This window comes from Aythya marila (assembly GCF_965140915.1).
Source record: "Aythya marila genome assembly, chromosome: 6".
NCBI lineage: Eukaryota > Metazoa > Chordata > Aves > Anseriformes > Anatidae > Aythya > Aythya marila.
The window spans coordinates 24,280,057-24,307,948 of record NC_139047.1 but is presented as its reverse complement, the minus strand read 5'-3'; the positions used below and the strand labels follow the sequence as shown (position 1 = coordinate 24,307,948).

The window sequence follows — 27,892 nt, the reverse complement described above, 5'->3', positions numbered from 1 at the left end:
AAGTCCCTGGGAAAAATACTCACTCTCTGAGCATTTCTGCTCTGGAAGCTGAACTCTCTCGCAGCATCAGAGACACCTGGCAGCTGCATTCTCCAACTTGGTTCCTGAAATGTTTAAGTGAAATCAGAAAAGCAGAGGTTGCTCCCTCCAAGATTGTAACTTACCTGAGCTAAGTGACTGGGTAGTGCAATAAAACAGCTCAAAAACAGGGCGGCATTGTGGTGGTTGACTGAGTGGAGCTGGTCCCCTTATACATGGAGCCAAGCTATCTCAAATAGCTTTTCCTGATTTGTGACTGTCTACACTGGGAACAACACACTCTATGAACAAAAATCAAAGCAATTTACAGAATGAAACAGCTGCAAACAAACAAGCTAAAGGAAAACAAATACAAAAGCTGGAAAATCGAGGCAGAGGAAGGGGCTATTTTGCAAAGTTGAAAATCTTTCCAACTCTGCCTACTGTTTATTTATTCAAGCCCAAGCTCTTAAGTTTCCTAATGTTAAGATATTAAAAGCAGGGTCTCATTTCCTTCCCTCCCCCACAGCCCAACCAATCAGCAAATCCCATCTACATGGATTGCTCCAGCCTGTGCATGTTTATATTAAAAAACATAAAAGTGTCACCATATATGGTGCTGAGTACTTATTCTTCCTTTTGCAGAGGAATACCATGGATGCCTTCTGAAAAGGGCTCCCATTAAAGAATTCATCAAAGCGCTCCCCCCACCCCCACCGCACACTCCCTCCCACAGATATATATCATCCTTCTAGCCCCAAACAGCTCTTCTCCACTTAACACAGAAGATGCCAAAACCAAAATTTAACTCCCCAAGGCAGCAGCTCTGTAATTGTTGCCACTGTTTCTCTGAAATACTATTAAAAACACACAGACCTACTCCTTTAAATTGATTAAGGACTGGAGATATTTTTCAATAATGAGAACACTTTTGTTCTTCCCAATATAAACTAACAAATGGACTGCAAACTCCCAAATGATTTTTCTTATTAACAAAAATATTTTTTGTTACTGAAAACATGTCTTGAACATAGCAAAGGACTTGTGATCTTGGGGGAGGAAGGAAAGAGATGCAGTTTTTCCCAGCTCTGATCACCTTTCAAAAGACTCTTGTTAAATAAGAGCACCTTTAAGCCTATTTTGCTCTGAATTTTAAAACATGGACTTGGGAGTGCCTTTCTGTTAATTTACCATACACATATTGATTGGCTTGTTTTTAAATAGCCCAGAGAAATGGATTCCTAGGTATTGTTCTGTTTGGGTGACTAAGCTATAATTTGCAACTTGCAATGGAGTCACACAGTATGCAAGGGTATTAACACAAATGCAGCAAAAGATTATACTTTTATAATAGCAGTTAGTGCCATCACCTTTTCAGATGGATTTCCCTTGTTTTCTGTTGCTTTAGATAATTAAACAATGGGTCAGCACAGTGTGAAATCAAGCCTTTAAAACCAAGAAGAAACCGCGGAGGCTGACCAAAGTTACTGGACTGAAAAGTTAAGGACTTGCTGGTAGGAATACACCTTATTTGACCTTAAGACCTTAACAACAAGAAGTCATAGAAATACTTTCAACATTTCGTACCCCCAGAAATGCAGACTATGTACACTAGAAACTGCTATTGATGCCAATCCATTTGAACAGCCCTCAAAGACATAACCCTAATTTCCTTCAATACAAAAGGCTAGAGAACATCCAAGTACCAAACAGAAACTGTCCAAATGGCAAGACAGGAGCCAAGTCAGTGCAGGGAGCATTTAAGTCAGTTCTATGCTGGAGATCTGCCATTCTTACGTCCTCTTATATTTGACCTCCATTTGGAGGCAAGATAAATAGAAAGAAGTGCATGTGTCACTTCCTCCCATCATACTGATTGACACTGAATAATGGCAAGATACCAGTGTTGTCTTCAAACAATGTCCAGATTCATTTCAAAATGCTGCCTTTTGCAAATATTGAAACTCAAGATTTATTTTTTTCCTTTACCCTTATTCTCAGAAGCTTTTAAGATGAGTGGAAGCACTCTGAAACTGCTTAAGTAATGCTGGGCTATTAACAGGATGCTCATTTACTCTAAGTTACCTCCAATAAGTCTCCTAGAGCCCAACTACTCTCTCTTAAGGACTTAAAACAATCCAAAGCTGTCAAAGGAGAAGAGACCATGCAAGCTGAAGTACAGACATTTCATAGCATTCATCAGATAGGGAGGCACCACTGCTCAGCTTCTGTCATGACTGTATGGCAAAAATATTTGCCCACAAGAATTATGTCACCAGTGGGAGAGGTTAAAGTAACAGAGACAGCACTCTCCCAGGAGATGAATCTAGGGGTACTGAAGTGACCCTGACAACTGTGAAGAATAATGGCATTTCTGCAGGACCCACTTCTGCAGTGCACCTTTCCCTCTGCAAAGTCTTCGCATGTACAAAGAAACAAATAAGGAAGGCAAGGGAGACCTTTTTAAACTAGGTTATTTTTTTCACAGGGTTTGGAAAATAAAGGAGGGAGCAAGAAAACAGGAGAGCATTTTGTTCTCTCTATTTTTAAAACCTTGGGAAACACATACGAATTATGGCAACAGTAGAAGTACCTAGATAGACAAATGATTCAAAAGGTAGTTTTTTGATCTTAGTTAAGGTTTCTGATTCAAGTGAATGGCTGAAAACTAGACCACTGGATATAAACCTTGAGTATGCCTCTTATTCATCATGTCTCTGTTCAAAAACATAACTTTCTCAGGTCAAATCCTGCTTTTGATTGAAATCAGAGGGAGTTTAGTTACTGGTATTAGGAGAAGGGACAACATAATTTTGTCTTCTGAATTCAGTTGCAGAGTCTAAAAAAGTGAAGTTACTAGCATTGACCCACCTTCATAAGATGGAAAAAGTGAACCAAGCCAAGAAAAATTAAGAGGGATTGGATGATTTAGATGCTAAATTCAATCAAGAATAATTCTGGAAACTTTGTAAATATTTATGCAATTTCAGAATTTAGGCAAGGCAAGATAAATAGGGACAGTTAGAAAAAAAAATAGAGCTTTGTGGTATACATGCACTACTGCAAGTATTTCGGGTCTCTGCTGTTTTGGGTCTTGGCAATAACAATATTCTGTATCATGAGGTTCTCTGTGTTAGGATTTTATCAACAACCCCCTGGTCAAAGACAAATCTCAGTGGCTCTGTTACTGTGGAATAAAATGTAAGACATAAATAAAAGTTATGCTTAGTAGTTACAAAGATGTGTCTGAAAGTGTTGAATTTTGCAGGATTGTTCTGTATAATGCCCATGCACAGGATTTAACTTTAAAATGTCAAGGAATAAAAAAAAAAACAAACAAAAGCAAAGCAAAACAAACAAACAAACAAACAATAACAATGACAAAAACACACAAATAAAGCCTCAGCTGGAAGGCCTGAAGCAATCTTAAAAATAGCTCCTTCTCCTATTGTGGGATCAGTTTTCCTGGAATGGCTTTTATGTTCAAAGTATCTTGAAATACTAGTTTCTTGGCAGAATCTACTCAAATACTTCCACTGAACCTTAGATGAGACTTACTGTCTGTGTGTCCCTAGGAGTCACTCTCCAGAGGAAGAGGAAAAAAAGGTATGCACTGTTAACTACAACGTGAGGACACACTGAAAATTCCTACTAACCTATGAAGTGTGAAACAAGTATTGCAAAGTAAATTATATTTTTTGAGAATGAACAGAGAATAGTAAATTATTTGGTCCCTAGCTATAGCTGGTATTTTCAGGTAACTGTAAAGCGTCTGAATGAGATTTTGCAATACAAAGGTATTGCAAAATCTCATTGTATTGTAGTTAAAGAGGTAGAAAGCCCCAAAAGAAACAAACACACAAGTTCCAGGAAGCTTTCACCCCAAAGAATACAACTAATCTACTGGCTCACCAATTTAGCTGACATAACGCAGACCAGATCTATTGACTTCAAAGAGGATCCACTGACTTGCCTCACTTTAGGGCTTGGAAAAAATTACTCATTTTATTTGCATTTTAGGGTATTGAGAAGGAGAATAGAATGGGAATAGGTCATGGTTTCTTTTTCTAAAAATAGACAATGTATTGATAACAAGGTTTGTAAACAGTATTTTACACAAAGACAGAGCCATATTTACTGTGGCGTAATGGAATGTAATCTGACAACTACATTTTATATAACTTGAAATGCAGAGTATTTGAGGCACCAGTGATTTATAGGATGAATGTTTACCTCTGATTTTATTCACATTATCAAAATCTCTAAATAAGGTTAATCAACATTAACCAAGCTTTTATGGAAAGTGATAGATGAGGAGAAGAGAAATACTCAGCTTCAGAGAAGACAAAGGTTAACAAGGCAGATGATTTATTTAAGGAACTGCAGGGGGATTTCTGAAATCTCTAGTGTTGCCTGTGCCATTATGAAGATGAAGGTTTTGTTCAACAACCTCAGTCTCAGTCCAGTACTCCATTTTCTTTGCTTATCTTTGTACTTACAACGTACACACTGACTGAAAGAACATGGGAAAAACACACCAGGACAAAAGGATACCGATGCTAGCATCATTAGAAGGATGCAGTGGACAGGAAGAGAAAAAGATTTCAGTGGTTTTCTGCATAAAAACAGATTGCTATTTCCCATTTCAATTGTGATGGTTTCATGGAGACTCTGACCAATTTCTTGTCCTTCAACTGTATGACAGGCATTTGGCAGGCATGAAACTTTTTTTTTTTTTTTAAATGCAACACCATTTCTGGAGGTCTGAGCAATAACAGGCTCAATGAAACATTATTAAGAGAGTTGAAATGAAAAATTGAAATGTATAAGAATAAGAGGTCTGTGTAGGTTTAAAACAAGGACCAGGAGCAGCTAAAATGACAGCCCTCTTGGAAGTCAGACTTAGCAGTTTGCTATACAGCAAAAGACAAAGCAAGAACATATCCTAAATGATGCTGAGGGAGGGAAAGAGAGAAAGCCAACCAGCAGTCACTGATGGATCACACTGGAATAATGCTGGGCCACACACCCTTGTCAGCTCACTCTGATGAAAAAAGAACTAACTAGGAAAATCCTTTATCACACCCAACTTGTAGAAACCAGAGTTTTAGTTTGTGAGAAGCCAACACAAAAGATGTGGAGACACTAGGACAGCATTTAGGACTTAAGAATAATGGAGAAAACAAATTGGAAAACAATTAACACTGGTATGAAACTATGCCCAGACTAAGTAAGGGAGTTGAAGAAGGAATGACTCCCTGAAAGAAGCTATGCAACATACTTCTAAAATTAATACATGAAAGGAGCTGCACATTTCATCTGAAGAGAAAATGATTATGTTTAAAAATATCCCACTGTGTATTGTTAACTTCTGTATAAATTCTTCTCTGAATTGACTTGTGGTTTCTTGGTTATTCCATATTTTTAATGGACTTTGTAGGAGTTTTTGAGAGAAAGACACTAAACGCAGCTCTCCTACTCTCAGGTACTGTTAAGACTGCTCCTGAATATATAAACTATTCTCAATCAAGTATTCAAGACAAATGCAAGCAGTTCAACAGCTATTTAGACAAGATTATGTGCTGCTGAAAATTATTTTAGCTCTGCTGCAAACATGAAATTATACAGCTGACATTTGGCTCCTGGAATATTCCTGAGGCAGTTACTTCTCTGTTATTCATAAGCAATAAGCAATTGCCTAAAAACATATGGCTTTCTGTTCCCTGAACTGTAGCAGAATTTTTACAAACGAGAGCAGGGTAAAAAGAGGTATCAGCATTCTCCTGGCTCTAATTCCAACACAGCTTTGGTCATTATGGATTAGAAAAAGACAGCATGAATGCACAGATCTTTGTGGGATCCCCTGCTATCTATCTCATAAAGGGCTTAGGGAATAACTGAAACTAGCATGTAATCAGCTGTGTTTTCTTCTAGCTACTGCTTTACTTCTTCCCACCCCCAAAAAATTCTCCTCCAATAATTTTATGGAATAATTTCTTATCTAAGCATACTGCCTGTTCTATTGTACAGTCATAACATTCTCTCCACTTTGACAAGTGTCTTCATTGATGAATTTGGCCAGGGTAATCATCAGCTACACTGAATCATTGTCAACCTTGTTCAAGACAGCCACATCAAAGTCCTACACAAAGCTTTCTTGGCACTTCTTTGTTCATCTCTTTCTTTTTCCTCCTTCATCTATGAAGTTTTGATGAAATACCTCATCCTCTTTCAGTTCAAGTGAAACCACCAACATACATAGAAGTAGAAGGTAGTGACACTCACAGTATGGTTTGCCCTGTCCTGTTAGCAAGGTTAGAAACCTTAATGCAATTGAACCATCTTTTCTAGTCCCGCCAGTGCTAATCCCATACTGAGTATTAGAAACACTACTGATCTCCAAAGAGACTTTTCTTAGATGCAAGGATGTATGTAGACATAACCTTCACAAATCAGTATTATACATGCCCTTGACCACCTTAGCTTATTGTGAACAAGCCACTTCTTCTGTAACGAGTCTGTTCACAAGTTATTACAAATAGTAGAAAGGGTCTAAATCTACTAAAGAGATTATTTGCAAAAAGGTCATGTTGCATATCGCTTTACCTACATAAGAGTTAGTAATAAGACTTGAAATTAAAACAGCTATACTTTTCTAAAACTCCCTGTTCTGGTGAAAAGTGATTATCTTGTCCAACTAACAATACCAAAATATACAGAGGCTACTTTGTGGCTGCCTGTAGTAGCCTATGGAAGCATACCTTAGGACTAGATATGTATGCAGTAACATGTCCATCATTTTGACAATAATTTTATTCCGTTTCTGACACTAGTTGGAAAATAAACAATAATTATACAAAATCAAACTCAATGTTTAGGGGCTAAATGGTTTAAATACATTACCCCTCCCTTAGGTTAGGAAGATGAGATTAATTTATTTACAAGAAAATAAAATACAACTCAGTTTTCAAATTTTATACTAATCTGAAGGATATGAAGCAAAGATAACTTTTTAATTGCTAAAAAAAAAAAAAAAAAAGACAAACCAGAATAAAACAGGGCAAGTGCAAGTGATGAGGAACTGCAACAGTAATGTTTTGTGATATTGGGTGGTATCTGGATAAACTGTCTACTGGACAATCCAGCAAGGCCTAAAAAAGTAACATGTGGAGCAGAGCAGATAATTTTCTTCCAGGGTAATAGATTCAATTGTCCATGATGGTCAGATAAATTTTAATATAAAAGGTTATGAATATTAGTCAAGTAAGGCGATATACCTATGCACAAGAAATAGCAGAGAATGATAACATCAGTTTAAAGTTGTACATTTGGTTTTCTAAGGCCTCACAGGAATTACATTGTTAAGTCCAACCTTCACCATTAGAAATAGAAAAACATGACAGCACCTTCTAGAAAGAAAGCAGTAGCAAATCCGATGTTTGATTTAAAGGACTACTATTTTACCAGAAAATAAATAAATAAAATAAATTTTAAAACAACTCTTCCAAATTTTCTAGGATGGCAAGATGCTCAAAGCATGAAGGTGCCTCATTTCAAAGATATGACAGAAAAAGGAGACTCCAGTTTCTGTATAAAATTCAAACATTTCCAAAATGGCAGGGGAGTACTCTCTCCTCTTAAATTATAAACCATATGATCTTGTGGAATGGCCCTTCCTGCCCAGGCTGTTTCATGGAAAGCAGACATCCTTACAAATATTCAGAGAAATGCTAAAAAGGATAAACAAGAACTGTAAAATCAAGATGTTGTTTGTGTCTTCCCTTGCTAGAAACTCAAATCACTTCCCATAGTGATACTACAGAGCTTTGTTTTTCAAGATCCCCAGAGAAACTGTATACTGTTTTGTCCTCTCTTGTGTTTCCTCTTGTAGTTTGATTACATCTTATCATCCCTCCAAAATATTTAGTTCCTCTAGTACTCTACTGTTTTGTGCAGATAGAAGTGAATACGCTTGTTCAGGTGGGAACTTCAGCTTGAGGGTAAATATAACTAATTGCTCCAATGGAATAAACTTCACAGCAAACATACCTGAGCTGAATTTCATATTGCCCTGCATGTCGAGACTGCACATTCCTCAAAATCAGTGTGAAGATATCTTCATTTTGCAGGATTTCACTCCCTTTTCCTGGCAATATTTCTTGCCCATCTTTAAACCAGTGAACGGTGGGGAAAGGATCTCCAGCAATGGCACAGGATATAAGGACATTTTGCCCAGGAGCTGCCGTCACTGATCTTGGTTTGCTAATGAACCAGGGCTGAATACCATCCTGAGGTTCTGTAGTTTACAAACAGAATTTACAATCAGGAGAAAATGCCAAGCTTGAAATTAATTTCAGGTGAAGCAAAAAAAGAAAAACAAAGTTGTTTTGAACATACAGGGTGTAAGTTTTTAATCTGAAAATAAACCAGGCTTTAATTTTGGAAGTCACTTGTGTTAGTACTAAAATTAATCATTTACTTGGCACTTTACTGGCTCAATCCAAACTTGTATTAAGGGCAAAACAAAGGGACTTTAAAGTTGCCCTAAAAGGAATCTTGAACATTTGTCCATAGAGAATACGGGTACGAATAGCTTTAAGGGCAACTAACATTACTTTGACTGCTGTTTAGTTCAGAGATCATGTAATAAATCATTAGGAATTACATAAAATTGCATTTAAGATATAACACTGACTCTAAGGCTAGACCTCAGGACAGGTCTGAATTCAGAGCAGACAATGACAACAGACTACAGACCCTCCCCTCAAGGCACAGCTTGCTGAAATCCTGGGGTTAAGATCCTTGATGCTAAAAATAATGAGAGCTTCCTATCAATCTCCAATTATTTGTAGTAATGGCTATGGGAAAATAGTTGGCTTACAGCAAGATTAGACAAAGTCTAGTGTCATGAAGGTAGTGAATACACAAGTCAAGGTAAGTTTGGAGGTGCTTCAGTGTTTACTGTGGGATTTACATCATACATGGAGATTCAAAGCCAAATTTTCTGCATGCAGTTCTCAAATTGCAGAAATCATGTGTTCCTCGCCCGCTAATGTTAAAATACCTGGCTCCTAGACAGCTTTTCCAAATAGTCAGTGCTTTAATTAGAAAGAAAAACATCATTAAATGGTTTACATTAATTCCATAGCTAAGTAAGCCTCATAATTATAATCTGAAGCTGCATTTAGCAGAAGTTTTGCACTGTCCCTAGGAATAGGACTCAGGAATGCATTTTTGAAATAGTAACATAATGTTCCAGAGTGAAATCATTTTTTTAAAGTTGCTTCTGCTCAATATCCTTTTTAATTCAGATGTGGAGACTGAAAACTCCTAGTATCCTTCACAACAAACCTTATAAACACTCATCTACTTTAAATAGACACTCCTCCAGCACATTAGAATTATTTCCTTTTTGCATTTCCTAAGGTGGAGAAGAACATTATACCTTGTACTGTCAATGTAGCCTGCGTTTGAGTTTCTCCTAATTCATTCCAGGCTTCACAGGTATATTTGCCTGTGTCTTCAGGAAATACTTCCTGGATGTACAGACTGTACTCATTGCCTTTCTTCTCAAAATGGAAATCTTCTGTCTCCTGGATTTCTTTCCCATTGTGCAGCCAGATAATTTCAGGAGGTGGGTTAGCTGAAAAATAGCAAAGAACGAAAATTAGGGACATACACACACAAAAAACAACAACAAAACACAACCAACAAAACAAAAAAAATAAATAAGATGACCAAGTTTGGCTGTTGTCTGCCACCTGTCTGCAATGGCATCTTCAAAACTTTCGGGAATTTCACTAACTCTGCTGATGCTGTGCAATGTAGAACAGTTCTGTCTTATTAGAGTTAAAATGCAAATGAATAACGGAAGCATGTATACAATAGGGAGGGGAAATGATTTCTAGTTACCACTAAGGTAGCTGACAAGGGTTTCTATTATCAAAGTTCATACCAGGACTGCTCTCTCCTGCAGTGCTAATCCTACCTCAGCTGACAGGAATTCGGTCTTGCCCTGTTCAAAACAAAGGCTATTACAAGTCCTCTGAGATTTAGTTTTAGTTCATCAGGACTTGATAACGACCTGATGATTATTCCAGTAAAGAAACACTTGTACAGGTCTGAACATATTACAGAATCACAGAATCACAGAATCACAGAATTTCTAGGTTGGAAGAGACCTCAAGATCATCGAGTCCAACCTCTGACCTAACGCTAGCAGTCCCCATTAAACCATATCCCTAAGCTCCACATCTAAACGTCTTTTGAAGACTTCCAGGGATGGTGACTCCACCACTTCCCTGGACAGCCTGTTCCAATGCCTAACAACCCTTTCGGTAAAGAAGTTCTTCCTAACATCTAACCTAAAACTCCCCTGGCGCAACTTAAGCCCATTCCCCCTCGTCCTGTCACCAGGCACGTGGGAGAACAGACCAACCCCCACCTCGCTACAGCCTCCCTTGAGGTACCTGTAGAGAGCGATAAGGTCACCCCTGAGCCTCCTCTTCTCCAGGCTGAACAAGCCCAGCTCCCTCAGCCAAACACCAAACAATGTTCATGCACCCTGAAGAACAATCCTAGTTTTCACTTTTTAAAAACTAGTTCCTTGAAATATTATTTCAAATACAAAGGCACCTGCTAGAAGAGGAGAATGTCAAAAAGTGCAGCAGGACTGAAGGTATTTATATAATCCTGTTCTATGTCTACGTACCTGATACCTCCACAGTCATTATCACTTGACTTCCATCCATTACCTTGAGGTCAGTCAGGCCTTTAAGGAAGATGGGTGCAAAAGTCTTGTTTAACTTGACAGCCTGTGCACTTTCTGCCTTTTTGCTGCTCTTCTTTTCTGTGAAGTCAAGAAGAGAAAAAAAGTGATCTCTTACTGGAATTTTCATTACAAGCTTTGATGTTAGGTTCAAACTGGTTTGAACTGAGTGGTCTTGTTTCAGTTCTCCCAAGGCAACGTCACTGAAGCCACTCCAATACAGCTGTTTTCTCTGCCAATGCTCCAAGCAGGAAGAGAGGAAATCAGAATAGAACTGTCTTTCCTGCAGAGACCTTCCTAAGTCATTATTAACACATATGATTGAATATCACAAAGAAGTTTGCAGTCATTTCCCAGAAGTACACATGCCCAGGTACAAAAAGAAAAAAAAACAAAGAACAATAACTTGTAAACAACAAATCAATACCTTTAACCAGTGCTAGCTTCACATAAAAATCTTAAAATAAGTAACAAGCTGCTACTGTCATTGAGTAGTTAAAAATTTAAACTCACACAAATATAGGATTTGCCACTGTCTGAAACTAGAAACCAGTTAGTCTGTTAGATGGTCAATGTCAAATGGATCTGAGAATAGCTGAAAAGTTTAGCATACTCCTCTTGTGCGTTACACTTAGCCAACTGATTGATGATGGGAAAGTCTGAAATCTGAAGTTATAAACACACAGCATGAAACAAATTGTTGGATTGGGGCTTTTTTTTCTTTTTCTTGAGGCTATATAATCAAGTGACTAGTGCTGGAGTTAACTAGTGACCCTTAAAAATAAAATCTAGCTGTGATACATTTCCAGTACCTGCAATGTTTTTCTCCACCTTGTATTAAGAGACAGTGATGCGAGGTCACTTAACTGTGTCCTATATGGTCCACTAGACCAGGAAAGATACTTCTGCTCTAAAAACCTGAGCTAAGACACTTCTGGAGACGAAGTAGTGATCATGACCAAATGTAGGAAGTCATAAATATTTATTGGTCACTTGGATACACTTTTTGTTTTGTTTAGCTTGAGTTCAGACTTCTTACGTCTTACCTCTAAAATGCCAACCCGAGTTTCTGTCCATACATGAAAATAACTTCATTTTGCTTATTTCTACCCTCAACATTTTCAAAGGTATATCAAGATCATCCTAAACAGTATTACAGTAACACAAAGTGCCAGACTGGAAAAAAACAGATATTCCTACAATAAGAAGCTGAAAGCACCTAACTGAACAAGTCCACTGAACTTCCTGGAGGCCAAAAGTTAAGCTTCTCCCAGGGCTATTTGAGCTCTATGTAAATTTGGAAGCTGCCTGGAGAGGAAGTTTTTCCTCCTCTCTAGCAAAGGTTTTTCTAGCCAAAATCTTGTCCTTCTGGCTTACGTTGATCTTTTCCTGGCACTGAGCAGCAAGACATTGATGCATGTGAGAATGGAAATATGGGACCTGACTGAGACTCACTCAGAGCTTGGTGTTATGGACTTTGTAGTCTGAAAAGCTTGATTTTAAACCATGTTCATCAGTCTCAGTGCATTCTATAGTACCTGCTTGTGGATACTGATACTGTACAGAAAACACGTGTGAAGTTGGGTCAAACCCATCTGCACTAATAAACCATCGTGGTTCATCATATTCCTAAGTTTCGTACTGTTTACTCAGGGAAACTGCTACTTACAACTACTGGACTAAGCAATATTAGCACATATTCCTTCACTACTTCAATGCATTGCAGAAAATTGCTTTGTACCTTAAACAGAAACAGACCTGTCAGGGGAAGCAGAAGTCCATATAAGGTGAAAAAGAGATGGCAGTCTTATTTCATTATAAGTTTCAGGGGAAACTGAATATAATTACACAGAGGAACATTAAGATTGATTATTAAGTCTGAAATACTGAAAACCTGAGGATCACCTCAGGGACGGAAACAAAAGCAACTTTATTGTATCATAACCTTTCTGAAGACATTCCTACCTTTGCAAACTTGTACACTGTTAGATTTAGTCCAGTCCTTTAAGTACTACATGATTTCTCAATACCTGTTACAGAGCAGGAATAAAAATAGTTCCCTTTCTATTGCTGATATTCTTTGGAGCATTGGAACAGTGAAGGCATTTCTTCAGCAACAGATATGTAATCTCCTGCATCTAAAAGCTCAAAAATATCTAAGAAGTTATAAATTACACCCAAGTCAGCATCATATGGGAAATTAGATGCTTGGTCATGGCTAAGGCAACCTGTATTCCTTTTCAAATGTGTGGCATTCAGGACAGAATAAATACATGACTAAAAGGACTGACTCCATGGCAACTTGAACAGACTTTCTTCAGAAGCATTCTACCCCTACATGTTTTTTTTTGTTTTTTTTTTTTTTTTTTTTTTAATATATATATGTTATTTTTTAATTATTTTTTATTTAATAGGATATCTGATTTTATGCTACTGTTGTTCAATAGTATATGTTGGTCAGTAGCCTATGTTTATTCTAACAAATCATTTAGGCAGAATATCACCAAAATTGTCTACTATTTTTTCACCAGGTAGCAACAATTAAAAATATTTAAATTCTAGTCCCTAAACACTATTTGCTCATTAAGAAAGCACAGGGGCTCATTTCATGTAACAATTCTTCCTTAAGATCTGATATTGTAAACTTCTAGATTTAGGAAAAACAATAACAACAACAACAAAACAAACAAACAATATAAACCAACTGATTTACTGACAACTTGAGTTTCTAGCAGATGTTTTACACAAAACACCAGAGTTAGTTTTAGATAAGTTATTTAGTTTTGTTTAGTCTTAGTCTAAAATCACTGCATTTTCTCAGATGTAATCACGCAAAGGGCAAATTAAAAGGTCTGAATCTTAACTATCTTCAAATTCTGAGGCTTGTAAATACTTTTAGTTGATAATTTATTACATAGCAGCATGCAGTGACTCAGTGCTCCTCTGACAATGGCTTTAACATTTCAGTTTTACCATGAGGTAGCACTGGTGTACATTTTCATAGTTTTTTCAATGTATGTAAGCTTTTCTTAAATTTTACAGATCATTTGGAAAAATAGAAATCAAATTGATTTTGGAGGGTACTTGGGAAAAGAGAGACACTACTCATTCACTGAGCTGCAGACAATGTTCATCCGGCTGCAGATCCCAGACAAGGAGGAAAAGAAAGAAGAAAGCACCATTACTACTCCAAATTCAGGTACTGCTAGCCACTATGTTTCTGACTGAAACAAACAAACAAAAAAACAAAACAACAACAAACCAAAGAAGAGCACATCCTCTTTTACAATACTGTGGGCATATTTTTGCAGCCAAAACTGCAGACATGTGACGCATGGCACCAGAAAGAAAATCCAGAACCTAAAGAAAATTGTCTGACATTGGCATTGAGAGCATGACTTTGCTATATGCCTGCCCACCCTCAAGCTTAATTAACTGGATGTGAAATAGAGGAGATCCGATCTCTTCCTATTATGCTAATGCGCTCTAAGCACCTACAGCCATTTAGCATCTCCCCCACCACTCTTACTTCTTATTGCTTCTAATTAGGAGTAGGTTTACCTCTAAGAATGAAAACAAGGAATATAAGAGTTAACACATAGCAATACCATCATAGTGACCACAAAAATTTCTACCCTGAGTAGTTAATTGTCTTTTTCCTCTTCCTTTCCCCAGTCAGCTTCTGCTGCTGCAGGGAGTTCACCCGATGCGGATCACACCAAAGCAATTTGTGAGAAACACCAGAAAGCACTAGATAGCATGGGCTTGATAAATAACAGATACATCTCAATACCTTGTTTTCAGATTGCGACTAGTTTATTTTGCAGTAGCTTATAAAAAGTCACAATTTTTAAGCACAACTATTGGTTTCACGCAGGTCAAATCAGGCAAGATAATACAAAAAATACTGTGATTTTCTCAAAGCCTGATTATAGAGCGTTGAATTCTCAAAGGCTCCACTAAAATTACGAGCTCAAGAAGTCTAACAGCTCTTTGCACAGAGCTGTGGTCTGGCATAATGCATAAGCCCAGCTGGGGCAGTCTCTGAAGAGCTGCAGTGTCTTGTCATTTCAACAAGCATTTGATAAGGCATTACAGAAGATGATAGATTTAAAAGGCCACCACAATGATCCTACTTATATGTTTCCTATGTTTTTTTGCCTTTCCTTGGTTTTTAATATGCATGAATGTTGGAAAATGTCAAGTAATAAGATGCACAGCTCAGTGGGAAACAAACAAGACACTCCACATCTGCCACTCAAAAGAGCTTGGTTCTTAGCATGGAAGACCAGAAATAGTTAGCAAGGCATTTAAAGACTACCTTATATACCCACATATGTTTTTCTACAAAGCAAGTGTAATATAGGCTTTTCCCATAGTATTGCCTTACCCCTAAGGGTTCATTTTTTATTAGAAAGACACTCTAATAAGCATTTGAATCTGTGTTTAGAGAAAAAAGAAAAAATACTTAGTGCATTAAATCCACAGAGATTAAGGAGAATTCAGACCCTTCCAGTTATTTTCTTTCCTTTTTCCTTTCTTTTTTTTTTTTTCTTTAAAAAAAAAAAAAAAAGACAGATTCTCAGCATATTTGGAAGGCAATGGTAAAGAGATACATTGCCTCACATGCAAAACTTTCCATTCATTTCTTATACTGCTCTCCTGTGTTTGTGCAATCAATAGTAAATTAATCCCTCTACAGATACAATATCAGATATTTATTTATAACTTTATTAATAGAACTTTAAGGTGAAAAATATGCTTTTCTATTCTTTGTCTTTTCTTAAACCACAATTTCAAAAATAATTTGCATCAATTTAACCTCCACATATCTGCAGACAGGAAATTACTGCAAGACTAATATTAATGTTAGCCATGGGCCTGAGCCAAAATACACTTGAATTTTTAAAAACCTAGACCTAGTGAATCAGAACTTGGTGCTTGAACAGAACTTTAAACATTTGTACTGTAGAATGATAAGCAGAGGTGGGTTATTGTGTTGAAGGTGTATACATAAAAGAAAAAGTCAGTGGAATATTCATGCTGCTCTGAAGTTAGTTCACTACGAATCAGTTGTACCATACACATATACCTGCAAGTAACAACCAACTATTTACTTACTAAGGTAAAAGATAAATTTATACACACAGAAGGAAAAAAATGAGTCAGTAGCCTCACTATGGCGTTTTAATTCCTGGATTTGCTATTGAAGCTAGAGTGAAGCAGAAAGTCCAGATAAGGACACAAACTTCAAGATTTCCAAAGACTGAATTTGGGTTCTCCATGGCCTCTAGCTAAAACAGTTAACAATTTATGAACATTGTCTATCCTAAGAAATTTTGTTGCTTGTTTGCCTGCCCAGAGGTACTGAAGACTTATTAATATGAGCTGCAGAATGCTGACATCTCCTGTTGAAATATCAGGACTTCAGCATGCTTTACACTGCACAGAATAACAGAAAAGTAGAGGACGGAAGGGATCTCTGGAGACTGTCTAGCCCAACCCCCTGCTCGAGCAGGGTCAGCTACGGCCCTGAACATATACACCATCAATGCAATAACTCAGCTGCAGAGGATCAGGGTTACAACTGGTTACAGGTCAGGGACACACAAAGAATAGAAAGTTTGCTGCATTATGTTCAGAACACTGCAAACACGCTGTTTAGTCTTATGAGAGATTTAATTATACTCAAGGAATCTGTTTGCCAGAATCACATGGTTAACTGCCAAATAATGCCTAGCGTGAGCCGTGCAAAAGGACTGCCTCAGCAACATTTACCATTTATGGTGTTTAAATATCATTTTGGCTCAGAGGCTAATATGTCAACTGAGCTGAGGGGAATGCTTAACTCAAAGAGCTCTCCACGTGAGTGAGCTCAGAGAGAGAAGCAGCAGATTTCACTAAAATCTTTCAAAGAAAAACTCAGATTCATGCATATTCATACAGACAGAGCTGTAAAGCAGCCTGGCCAGATGAATTAGTCATTTTGAAAAGAGTTTCACCTCTCCAAATCTCCAAATATTCTCAGTGTAAATAAATCCAGCTGTTACCAGATCTCATGTTAACAATGCTAACATCTCCAAAAAATACTTTTTTTTTTTTTTTAACAAGGCAGAAAATGGATATTAGGACACTCATCTCATTTGTCTCAGCCTTGAAGTGATAGGGTAAAAATATGCTCTGCAAGATTTCCAAGAATCGCAAACTTGGCTTATACTGGCATAAAAAAAAAATAAAAATGAGACCTCTATACACTTGAGACATGCAGGGACATTTCTCCTTTATTAAAGATCACAGGTTGGTATGCCATTTTGCAGACTTTGGTCATGAGAACTAGACATTTAATGACCTAGCAGTGTTTTTCACATATCTAAGTCCCAACATCTATTTCTGCAGTTATAAATGGGCTTTGTACATGGAAGGTTTAAATATCCTTGGGGGATGCTTTGTAGTTACAGACTGGGTGCTATGCACTGCACGCATTGCACAGAAATATTATTAACCCTAGACTAACAATGCCCTAAGCCTATATTAGCCAGGGTGGTTAGGGATATATAAAGGAAGCTGAGTTCCACTTTATCCAGCCTGGCAATCTATTTATTTTACTGCAGCACTGCAGGATAGTCATCCAGCCTCTCCTGCAGCTCTGTGTACATTCTTTCTTCTTTGAGTCTTTCTCTCTGTATGGGATGTCAGCAGGTCTTCAGCATTTTAACCTCTGCTTTGTCTATTCAGTTTCTTCTGCAGCCCACAGCATTTGAAAGAGACGTCACCCTAGAAATTCTACTATCAAAAGGCTGACAATACCAGTAAGACCCATTATTTGTGAGAAACGTGGTCAAAAATCTCCATTTATTCTGCTGAGGACTACAAAGCAGCCAGCTGTGTTCACTGCAGAGCACTTCAAAGTCAGCAGACCAAATCTGCAGTGACAGTCTCACTGGAAGTTTTTGCAGTCAAAGAGCTGTTTGCTTTTGCCTTCAGAACCATCTGCCTTACTAATGACTAATGTTTGTGAGTTATTTACGTCAAGTGATTGCTGCTCTTTTGTCACTGCCACAGACAGCAACTCCATGGAAGGCCTGAGAGTGTGTGCATCTACCAAATGCATTTATACAGCAGCTCAGCTGGCCTTCTGCTAATAAACTCCCCAACATTAGCTAGTCCACTAGAAATTCACTCCAATATCTGCACTAATACAGCATTGCTGCAAACGTAATTATACCAGTCTGACAAGGAGAACTGCAGAAAAGGTGATTTGTATACGCGTGATCAACCCAGGTTAGCCCTGTAGTGAAAACATGCATCCAGCTAGGCAGAATTTCACCTTTGCATGTCCAGTGTCAATTTCTCTTTGGCCACACAGGTAGAATTTAACTTAACTGCAATGCATATTGAAGTGCTGAGATACCACTTTGATCATTAGAAAAAGCACGGGCTCTGTGTGAGCAGAAATGGAATGGAAGCACAACAGGAACAAGTCACATAAAGTGCAAGTGTCCCTGAGGATGGCACTAACAAAGAGTTAAAGCCCCATTAGCCCTTCCCTCCCCAGGTCAATTCACTCTAGCAACAGAGCTGTTGTAGCATGGCTTTGTTTGTGGTCAGTTGTCTCTTCTTGATGAATTCATATTGGAAAACTAAACAAAACAGAAGACTAAGACATTATCCTGAAAAAAAGGCAAAGTGTGTCCGTGGAATTGTAGTTGAGGCAAGGTCCAACTAAAAAGAAGCTCCGTTCCTTTCCTCTACTTCAAAGGAATGACTTGTTCATTAGGACTTACACAGTAACCTGTGTTAAAGTGCTTTAACTTCTCTGTACCAAACATTTTTCCAATTTCTAAAATCAAAACCTTATACCTCTAAAAGTATCATTATTTGACAAAATTACATTTTACAAAGAAGTGTGAAAACAGGTGTTAGAGTGGTATATATGCCTAGATAGGTACGTTTTGCAACCCAAATGTTCACACTACAAACCCTGTTATGCTGCTTCTGTTATGTGGACAATTCTGCCTTTTCAGGCAAGAGAACTGCATAGACTTGCAAAATTATTGAAGACAAGGCAGGACCTGCTAATATACAGCATGGGGACCTGTATTTGTAGGGAGAGGCTTTCTGCTAATTCTTCTTGACTCAGTAAGAAATGACATTCTTGTAGTAGGACAAGGATGGGATACTTCTCACTACTATCTGTCCACAACAGTGTAGTTTCATGACATCTGCTCTCCAGGGTCAGTACTTGTCTTTGGCTGAGACAGGGCAGAAGGTAAGATGGGTCTAAGCAGCATACAAGCATTTATGCCTAGTGGAAGTGCCCTGCCAACAGCTGGGTTGGACTTGGCACATAGGAAAAAAACCTTACCCTCTTCATGTTTTCATCTGGGAGAAAAGGCTAAGGACAAATAATATTATTATTTTGTTGTTGTTGTTCTGTTTAGTTTTCCTTCAGAAAATTAGTAGCACTATGAAAGAAATGCAAATGAAAATGTAATTCATGAGATTCTTGTTTGGTCAGTTCACTCAGAGGAGTTTTGTTTTCAGTTTTGGTGTCCATAATAACCTAGAATACTAATACTAGAATCTATACTGTAACCCAGTAAGATGCTTAAAGAACACATTGATGAGTTTTTAAGACTAAACTGAAGAAACGCAACAATGATTTCTGTAAGGTTTTACAGTCAGCCTAATTCAATAAGATAATTTGATGCCTGACTGAATTCCCACTAACTAATCCATATCAGCTGCTTTTAGAAACATTCTCTGGGGTAAGATCATATCCATGCTTTCAAAGTTACTCAGGTGTATATTCAGTTAACAGGATTTATATGTTTTTTGATGACTTCCACTCTTCAGTTAAAGCTGGAACATCATAGAATTTGGCAATCCAAATTGGGAGTTTACCCCTGGACCAACATAGGGCCATTCCTAAGACTGTTAACAAAACCATCTGTTTTCTGTCATTCTGGCATACAATACTTAAATGTTCACAATTCAGAACACCATCAGATGTAGGGGGCTTTCTTCTTGTTGTTTTTCTTTTGAAATTATTATTATTTTTTTTCTGTCAGCTTTGTTCTTTGTTTATAAAAAAAAAATTATTACAATTCCTGCCATTTAACTTTTGCTCATTCTGCAATCACTCATCCCTCATTTGCATCCAAATTTGGTTCCGCTTTTTCTGGAAATGGTTTATATCAAGAAGCTGTCTTTAGAGATCTTTGTTTATATTGATGGCACAAATCCTATATCATTAAAAACTTCCACACATGTTTTGCTTTTGTCCCTCATTTTTGGTCTCTAGCCGGCATTGTGCTTCATGTTTGGTCTTGAGGTGCTGAAAAAAGGCAATTTATTAAAAAAAAAAGCAGCTCAGTCTTACAAGGATTACAGCTGTTACTGACCCACGTAGAGTACTGTACCAAGAACTTTAGGACACTCTTGAAAGTACTGGAACAGTTTCTTTGATAGCTAATATTAACTCTGCTTACAACAGCTTACCTCTGACTTTTCAATGTAGTAACAAAAAAATCTTGCTTTCACTTAGTGCTCTAAACCAGTTCTTCCATAGCCAAGCAATTCCACCAGGCTACTGGTCTGGAATACCTTCTGGACATTTAACAAGACTAGACTCTTGAATTTTGGAAAGTCTTCTATAGTTCTTTATATTTATGTTACACTTCAGATACAGCAAATTATTTTCAAATAAATATTGGCTTTGAAAAACTGTCACAATTATTTCATCACTCTCAGCAAGTAAGACAACACACTTCACTTAATTTAGGCAGAAATATTTGAGAAAGAAAGCTGTATCCTCTCAATTAAGGATTCAAAGAGAGGTTGCTTATTGCAGTGATTACCTTCTTTAGAAGATAACTATCTGTGAGAGGTCATTCTGAGATAGAAAGGAAAATAACCCATGACCTAAAGACAATGTCTCTAATGAGTGGAAGAAAAGACTCCTACCTGAAAGCCTTTCTTCAACCTGCTTATATTTTACAGTCCCACTCACACCAGACAGAAAAGTGACAGGAACAAAATAAAGCGGTTTTCCAGATAACATCTCCCTTCAGTGCTCAGATAAACTGGTTACTAGAGCAGGGACTCTGACAGGCTTTCAGGTGACTCTAATCTGCTTGTCCAATGATCAATGAATGACTACAGTAATCGGATTACAAGGGCTACTAGCTTCCCTACATAGATATTTATGCTGGGGAGGCTGCACTAAAAAAAATAACAAAAAAACCCTGTGAACTGAAAGTGGTTGGGGAGAAAGAGGAACAGGTGTGAAACCTGGAAAGTGCAGTGCTGGCAGAGAAGAAGAAATGAGGTCAAGAGCCAATGAGCAGGAGCAGCAGCATTTGCTGAGTAGTGTTTGCTCACTGAGGGAGGCAGCATTAGGCCTCTGTTGAAGAAAGCAATATACAAAAGAGCAGCATCAGCAAAACAGTTCTGGGAGGCTGCAGAGCAACAGAGCCCAGCAGACTATCCTAGCTCTAAGCATGTGCTACTGCTATCGCTAGCCAGGCTTTGCACACTCCTTCTTAAAATCAATGCTGTTTCTGCCTGGCATGAGGAGGCTCAAGAAGTCCACATGATGAAAGAAGAGCTGCAGTAGGTCAGATGTTTTGTTTGTCATCTATAGCTGGGCAGAACTGTAAGATAGAAGGACATTCTCCTGGTAGTCAGCCCTCATGTAACAAGCACTCCAGCTTGATACACTGGAAAAATTAAATAACTGCCTCTCTTACATGCACACTCTGTTTGCAAAGGAAAAAAAGCTTCCTACACACAGTATTAATTTTGTACAGCACAATTATAGATTGATCCCATCATTTGTCCCATCCCTCTTCCTGCTCTCCCTCACCTTTGTAATCTTGTGTAGCACACCCAGGAATTGGTGTGGATGTCAGGTGGTTAAATATCCTTTTGACACATCTTTGCTACAGGTAGGTCTTACTTATGGTTCCTTGTCAGTGAATAGTTAACTGACAGAGACAATTACATATCAGAAGGCTTATCTGAGGTATGAGACAGACCTGAAGAATGGTTGCTGTGCCTCGGAGTTGGCCTTAATTCCAACTATACCAGTTATTACCACTTGTCATCTTGTCCATATACTTCAACTGCCACAGCTACAGCAAAGCACTCTAACCGACTCATTATATGTACAGACAAGTCAATTAACCTCTCCTTGGCACATTTTTCTATTAATTAAAAAAATAGTTTAAAAGGTCAAAGACTTTGACAAAAAGCTGAATAATATTAATATTCAACCTCAGTGTCTATGATAACCATCAGTATATAATCACTGAAAATACATTTCAGGTAACCTGAACATTTAAAATTTACAACAACAGCAAGAACTCAGTCACTCATACAGCAGTTAAAAGCTTACAGAAAAACTTGCACATCAGCCCCAAAGCTTCTCAAACTTTGATTTTGCTGTGAATGGAAAATGATGTATAAGTCTGAGTGAAGAAAAAAATCTAATATTTTCAGAGTGACAAATGATACTCTTGTGGGAACAGGGATGTCTGTCACAATGTTTGAGTAATCTGGACTGTTTCTCACCTTTCAGGATTTCTTTCATTAGACTAATTAATCTAGCATTTCATCCAGTGCACGCTTCTCACTGGAGAATTCAGTTAGAAAACATTCTGATGGTGAAGATATTTTCTAGGCTGCTTTTTCAAAAAAAAAGTGCTGCTCATTCTCTGGAGCTCATCTCTGTCCTGCATTTCAGCTTTAAGAAACCACCATCACAGAGAAGACAACTGTCAGGATTCAATTTAGTCTACTTAGCCTTTCACAAGACCAGAATTAGCTTCACCTTGATTAACTTACTTTCTTCAGAGACTACCTAGTGTCCCTTTAGTCAGCCTGCCTTTGTTTAAGTGATCTTCACAAGAATGATTAGTTTGAATTTGTTTAATTTTTAAGACCAATACATTTCTTAATGCACCATCCATAAGAAGTGTGGGATTTTTCCAACAAGATGCCAAAGCCTCCTACAAATGGCTAAATGTCTTCAGCATTTTTCATACAAAACCAAGGAAGGACTGAGGTTGCTGGCCACAAGGCAGAATTTATCTTGCTTAGTAATAAGGAAGGAAAAGACAATTATAAATAACAATAAAGCCAAGAGTGATGATTTGGAAAGAAGCTGATTTCTGACATTGGTCTGATATTGATAATATGTCAAGAAGATTAATTCTGTCTTGGATTAAATACAAATTACATTTCAGGTACAAAAGGAAAATATTGCTCTAGCTATGAATGAACAAACTGAACACTTCATAAAACCTGAAAACCTTAAATCATCTGGGAGACAAAAGAGAAGAGGTGAGTTACAATTCAGAAACAGCTTGTACAGACTTTTTCCCACTAATCAGTGTCTGGTCAGGAGAGGATTTATGAAGTTTTCTCTCTTCCTCCATGTACACGGATTTCCTGCTGTAATCTGCCTGCAAAAGCCAGGCGTTTAGAGAAGCCTTAGCTGCAGCATTCAGGGTCTCAAAGAAGCCTAAAACCAGTAAGTGTTTGCTAGAGGATCTGATGGAAATATATGAACAGATAAGAGATTTGGAAATCACGATTTTAAATTTGGTACTATTTCTGTCAGGGAAATCCACATTGATCTGAGTGTTAGGGAAAGTTACTCTAATCCTCATGGCAATAAGGACATAATGACTTTTAGGGAGGAAGTGGAGAGCACAGCTAAGGCTGTAAAAGCTTTAAACACATGCCTGTCACGCATGTTCTTAATTCTGCTCCTCTTTGTCCCTCCACACTCCATGACTCACAGAAAACAGAACAGGATGCAGAACAGAGGAACTAACTCCCCATAGTAGAGTCACTGTAGCATTACAGCTTTTGAGCCCCAGACTAGCCAAAGTATAAGAGGAATCCAAATCAGTGCAACAGTGCCTAAATGGCCTGAAATAGCTCAGAAGAGTACAGAAACCTAGGGAAAGGCTAGGTCACTAAGTGGTCCAACAATAGCATTGTATGCCAACCCTAAAATAACTCAGAAATTATTAGTGAGAAAGGGGCTGTCTTTTTTGATTCTGTGTCCCAGTGAAGAATCAGCAGGTCCCATGTCAAAGACTGCTCCCTTGAGGTGCAGTTCTCTCAGTTGCCCCTTAGCTAATGCAGATGAAATGCATCAAAGAAATTATAAATGATGGTTTTGAGAATGTATTTGAGAACATAGTTTCAGGCTTATTTGAAGTCGATGTTTTCTTACTTCATGCCTTTTTTGAGGAGGTGGGGTAGGTACTGCATTTCCAATTCTGTAATCAAGAAATTAAGTCGTAGATTTACCACAATTACTCTGTTTTCATTTTTCAGCTTGCCTCGAGTTTTAAGTGGATTCACATAGACTGAATAGTTGCAGGCATATCACTGAAGTGCTGAAGACAAACACCACAGAACAATGGCAAACCAAGACAAATCCAGGGATCCCAGGCATCATGATACATTTCCCACTAAGATACATGCACTAATTTGCTGCAGGCATTATTTGGTCCTAGACAAATGGAATACTTCCCTTGGCAGCTGTCACTCATTTGTCTGTTGGACAGGCAGTGGCAAACTATTATAACTTTGGGGAAAAAATAATATGCAGATGACAAATACTAAATACAGTCTTGAGTATAGAGGGAGATGGAATCTGATCATCTGCTGCCATAAAACAATACAACTGTATAACCTGATACCATGTGAGATTATAAGAATAATAAAAATAGTGCTGATTGATACTACCTCTCACTGTTCAATTTATCCATGGGATTCTGACAAGATGAGATCTCTGTTGTTTTAGATTGGGTTTGTCCAGATCATAGTGCAGAATTAGGTCATTCATAGACAAATGAAACATGTCAAATCAACACTGAGGGTATTGAAATATAGATATTTGCAAAGAAGATGCTCCTAGATTTCAGGGATGACAGATCATCTCAACTGCTCACAACGTCCTTCTTCTGGTACTTACACTACCAAAATTCTGCTCATTTGGAGATATGCTTCCTCCAATTAGCTAACACATACCTCCTCAGAGTTATCTTTCTCTCTCATAACTCCTGGTAGCTGAACAGTGACATTTGCTGCCATAATTGAAGTCCCTGGCCCTGTTCTCTGAGACAACTCTGTTCAAGCAAAAGTGGTGCCAGCTACCTTCTCATCACAGCACTTTCTTCCTGATGGGTGATACTGCTAATACTGCACTCTTTTCTTTCAGCAGAGACAGTCCTTTCCTACACTGACATACTTCTTTCAGACCTTAGCTTCACTGCTCTCTACCACATTAAGCTGCTCTTGGTAATATCAGAACATGAATACCTTTTCCTGCAACATACATATAACTTTATTTTTCACAGTCCCTAAACATTTAAGTTTTACACATCTCCGAAGAAGAGAAAACCAACCCTGCAGAGAAGAGCTAAGAAAAACATGGAATATATTTACAACCACCTTCATTAATGATCTAATACTCTTTGTTTGTTTGTTTTAAATGATTGTGGCAGATATCATCGCTATAATTACATGAAGCTGAGTATTCACCTTTGACAGTGACCTGAGCACTGCATGATGCCCGTCCTGTGTTGTTTTCAGCCAGACAGGTATAAATGCCATCATCTTCTGGTAAGGCATCTTGGACAGTCAGTTTTGCAACTCCATCTTCAAAAGTGGAATGGGCATACTGAATTGGCTGTTCTGCAGACAGAAAGGGAGACAATTGTCTTAATACATCCGCCATATGTTTCAAAAACACTTCTTGCTTTCAGTGAAATTTGGATGTCTAACAGTGGTCAGTCTACTAGAATGCACAGCCACTGCTCTCTAGTGACTACAAACAGAAGCATCCCAAGCACAAAGCAGAATATGGTCTTCAGACAAATCTCACCATTCATTAGGTTTATTGGATGCCACCTTTAGTAGCAACAAGAGGAAGAAGGTTTATCTTGTTTTATCTGTGTTTTGAAGAGATTCTCTTTCAGACAGATAAGAGAATATATGTCTTGTGTGTTTACTTAGACATTGCCTCCATCTAGTAGTACTTTGCCTGAAAAAAAGATACTGGTATTACTGTCCAGATGTACAAAAGGGCATGACGAAGAACTTGAAGCCCCTTAAATTAAGTACTTTGCAGTGGAAGACATTCCAAGAGAGGCAGCAAAATCTAGGATGGAGCCAAGAGGCTGATTTACCAGGCACTCAATCTACACTAAAGTATGTATAGTCTGTTAGCAGACAGGTACAGTCTGGTCTGTAGTGACACGACTGTTAAAGAAGTTCATTTTAAGAAACTGGTTCCTTGAATTGGTATGGAACATGCTAAAATGTTGGTGTAGACTGGTTTAAGTTGCCTTGCTATTGTTTCGGGAACTATCATCAATCTCAGCCTTACTTTCTCAAATGCTTCTGCAATCTGTTTTCCCCATATTAAATATTTTCCACTACTGACTCATCATTGGTTGCTTTCCCAGTGTATGCAATGCTTAAGAGGGCCTGATATCTGCATAAACACCATGCTGGAAGAGAAACTAGGGTCATCTGAGAGAAGGGTGAAACTGCAGAGAAATTGTGCAGGACTTTATCAAGGACATCTGTCACTTCGGAGATCACGGTCAAAAGGAATGATCAAAATTGATTTAATTGACAAAGTCATTTAAAAACATTTGGGAAAAAAACTCTGGGGATTCTAAAAAAACATCTCCACACTATCAGCAGGATAAGTTAAATGATGATACAGATTTTTCTCTCATCTCTGATTTCCAACGTTAACAGGAGACAGTTATTATCTATGCACTATTTTTCTGCATATGAAGTTCAATTTGGAAATGCATAGATGCATCCAAATCAACATGATCTAATATTTGAAAAAATACTGTATAATGTCTGGGTAGATGATCTCATTCACTTATTTCTCTTTAAAGTTATCTGTTTGTTAAATTAGCAGATTTTCTACAGCATGAAAAACTGGGGCAAACATTTAATCAACTGCCCAGAAGACTCTGATTTCAGAATAAACTCACTTCACCTTCTTTGCAGATCACAGATCACATATTCTTAATGCTAGTTCCTTTGAGATCCCTTTCACTCAGTTACACAGGCTGTTGTAACTGTTAATTCCAATGACATATTTTTGCATGGACTTTTTTTTTTTTTTGGTGTGTGTGTGTGTCATAAATAAACAAACGAATATGATAAATGTTCTATGTGAAAAAAGAAAATGTGGTCTCCTTTACCATGTCCTCAAATTGCAAATTGTCAGGGCATCCCATTTCTCACTCCCACTCAATGAAACCAATATTATATATATTTTTTAGTGTTATTCATTATTCTGCCTTTTCATTAGACCCCAGCAAAAAAATGAAAATATTTCTGCTCTGAGGAATAACCTACAGCAAGATTCTAAGTTATATCCATTGTTCTAATATTTTGATCTAATAAAAACAACTCTCCCAGTAGTGAAAGGTTGCCTTCTCTAGAGGCAGAACAGTCAAATCTTCACGACAGCTTGGCAGTAGAAACAATAACAAAAAATACCTTACTGCTGGCATGTTATGCCAGAAGAAAGGAAATTTTCCCCTGGCCCATTTATTAAAAGCTTTCTGGACAGATCATAAAGCTATCCTAAAACAAAACACTACTCAGAGAATTGTTCTGCTTAAAGTTGTGATCATATTGTTTTTAAATTCATCAGAAAGATGTTCAATTTAACTTTGGAAAAAAAATAAGAAAAAAGATATATTTGAAATAAAGTGAAATGGGCCTTATCCTTACAAATTAAAGAGAAGTTAGCAATAAAGCATTTAAAGAAGCTAAAATAAATTGAAATTGAAATTTTGGTGAGGCCAGAACAAAACCAAAAAAGGTTTACTTTCAGGGAATTAAAAAAAAAAAAAATAATTGGTGAAGTAAATTGGTGAAGATTCAGGGGGAAATTTAATTTAATATGCAGAATTAGAGCATCAGGACAAAAGAACTCTCTTTAAAAAGTTGGAAAAAAATATTTAAATCATTATAACAGACCTGGAAAAGTATAAAAAATAAATTGAGGATGGTAAAGCTGCAGAGAAGAGTAGGAGCTAGAAAATA

The 27,892-nt window shown here is 37.6% G+C and overlaps 1 protein-coding gene across 4 annotated transcripts in view; it reads right to left on the bottom strand.

The window, feature by feature from the left end:
* The window catches only part of MYLK (myosin light chain kinase), a 201,917-nt gene that overhangs the window by 74,214 nt on the left and 99,811 nt on the right, over positions 1-27,892 (bottom strand). For all 4 annotated transcript variants that reach the window (XR_014317732.1, XM_082763002.1, XM_082763000.1 and 1 more), the window contains 5 exons: positions 25,352-25,504; positions 10,730-10,867; positions 9,464-9,661; positions 8,068-8,314; positions 24-104 (listed from right to left, as the gene is read on the bottom strand). Coding sequence is in view for 3 of the 4 variants with exons in the window: in XM_082763002.1 (XP_082619128.1) it covers positions 24-104; positions 8,068-8,314; positions 9,464-9,661; positions 10,730-10,867; positions 25,352-25,504 (817 nt within the window). In the remaining variant the exon portion in view is untranslated. The remainder of the gene's footprint in view (positions 1-23; positions 105-8,067; positions 8,315-9,463; positions 9,662-10,729; positions 10,868-25,351; positions 25,505-27,892) is intronic.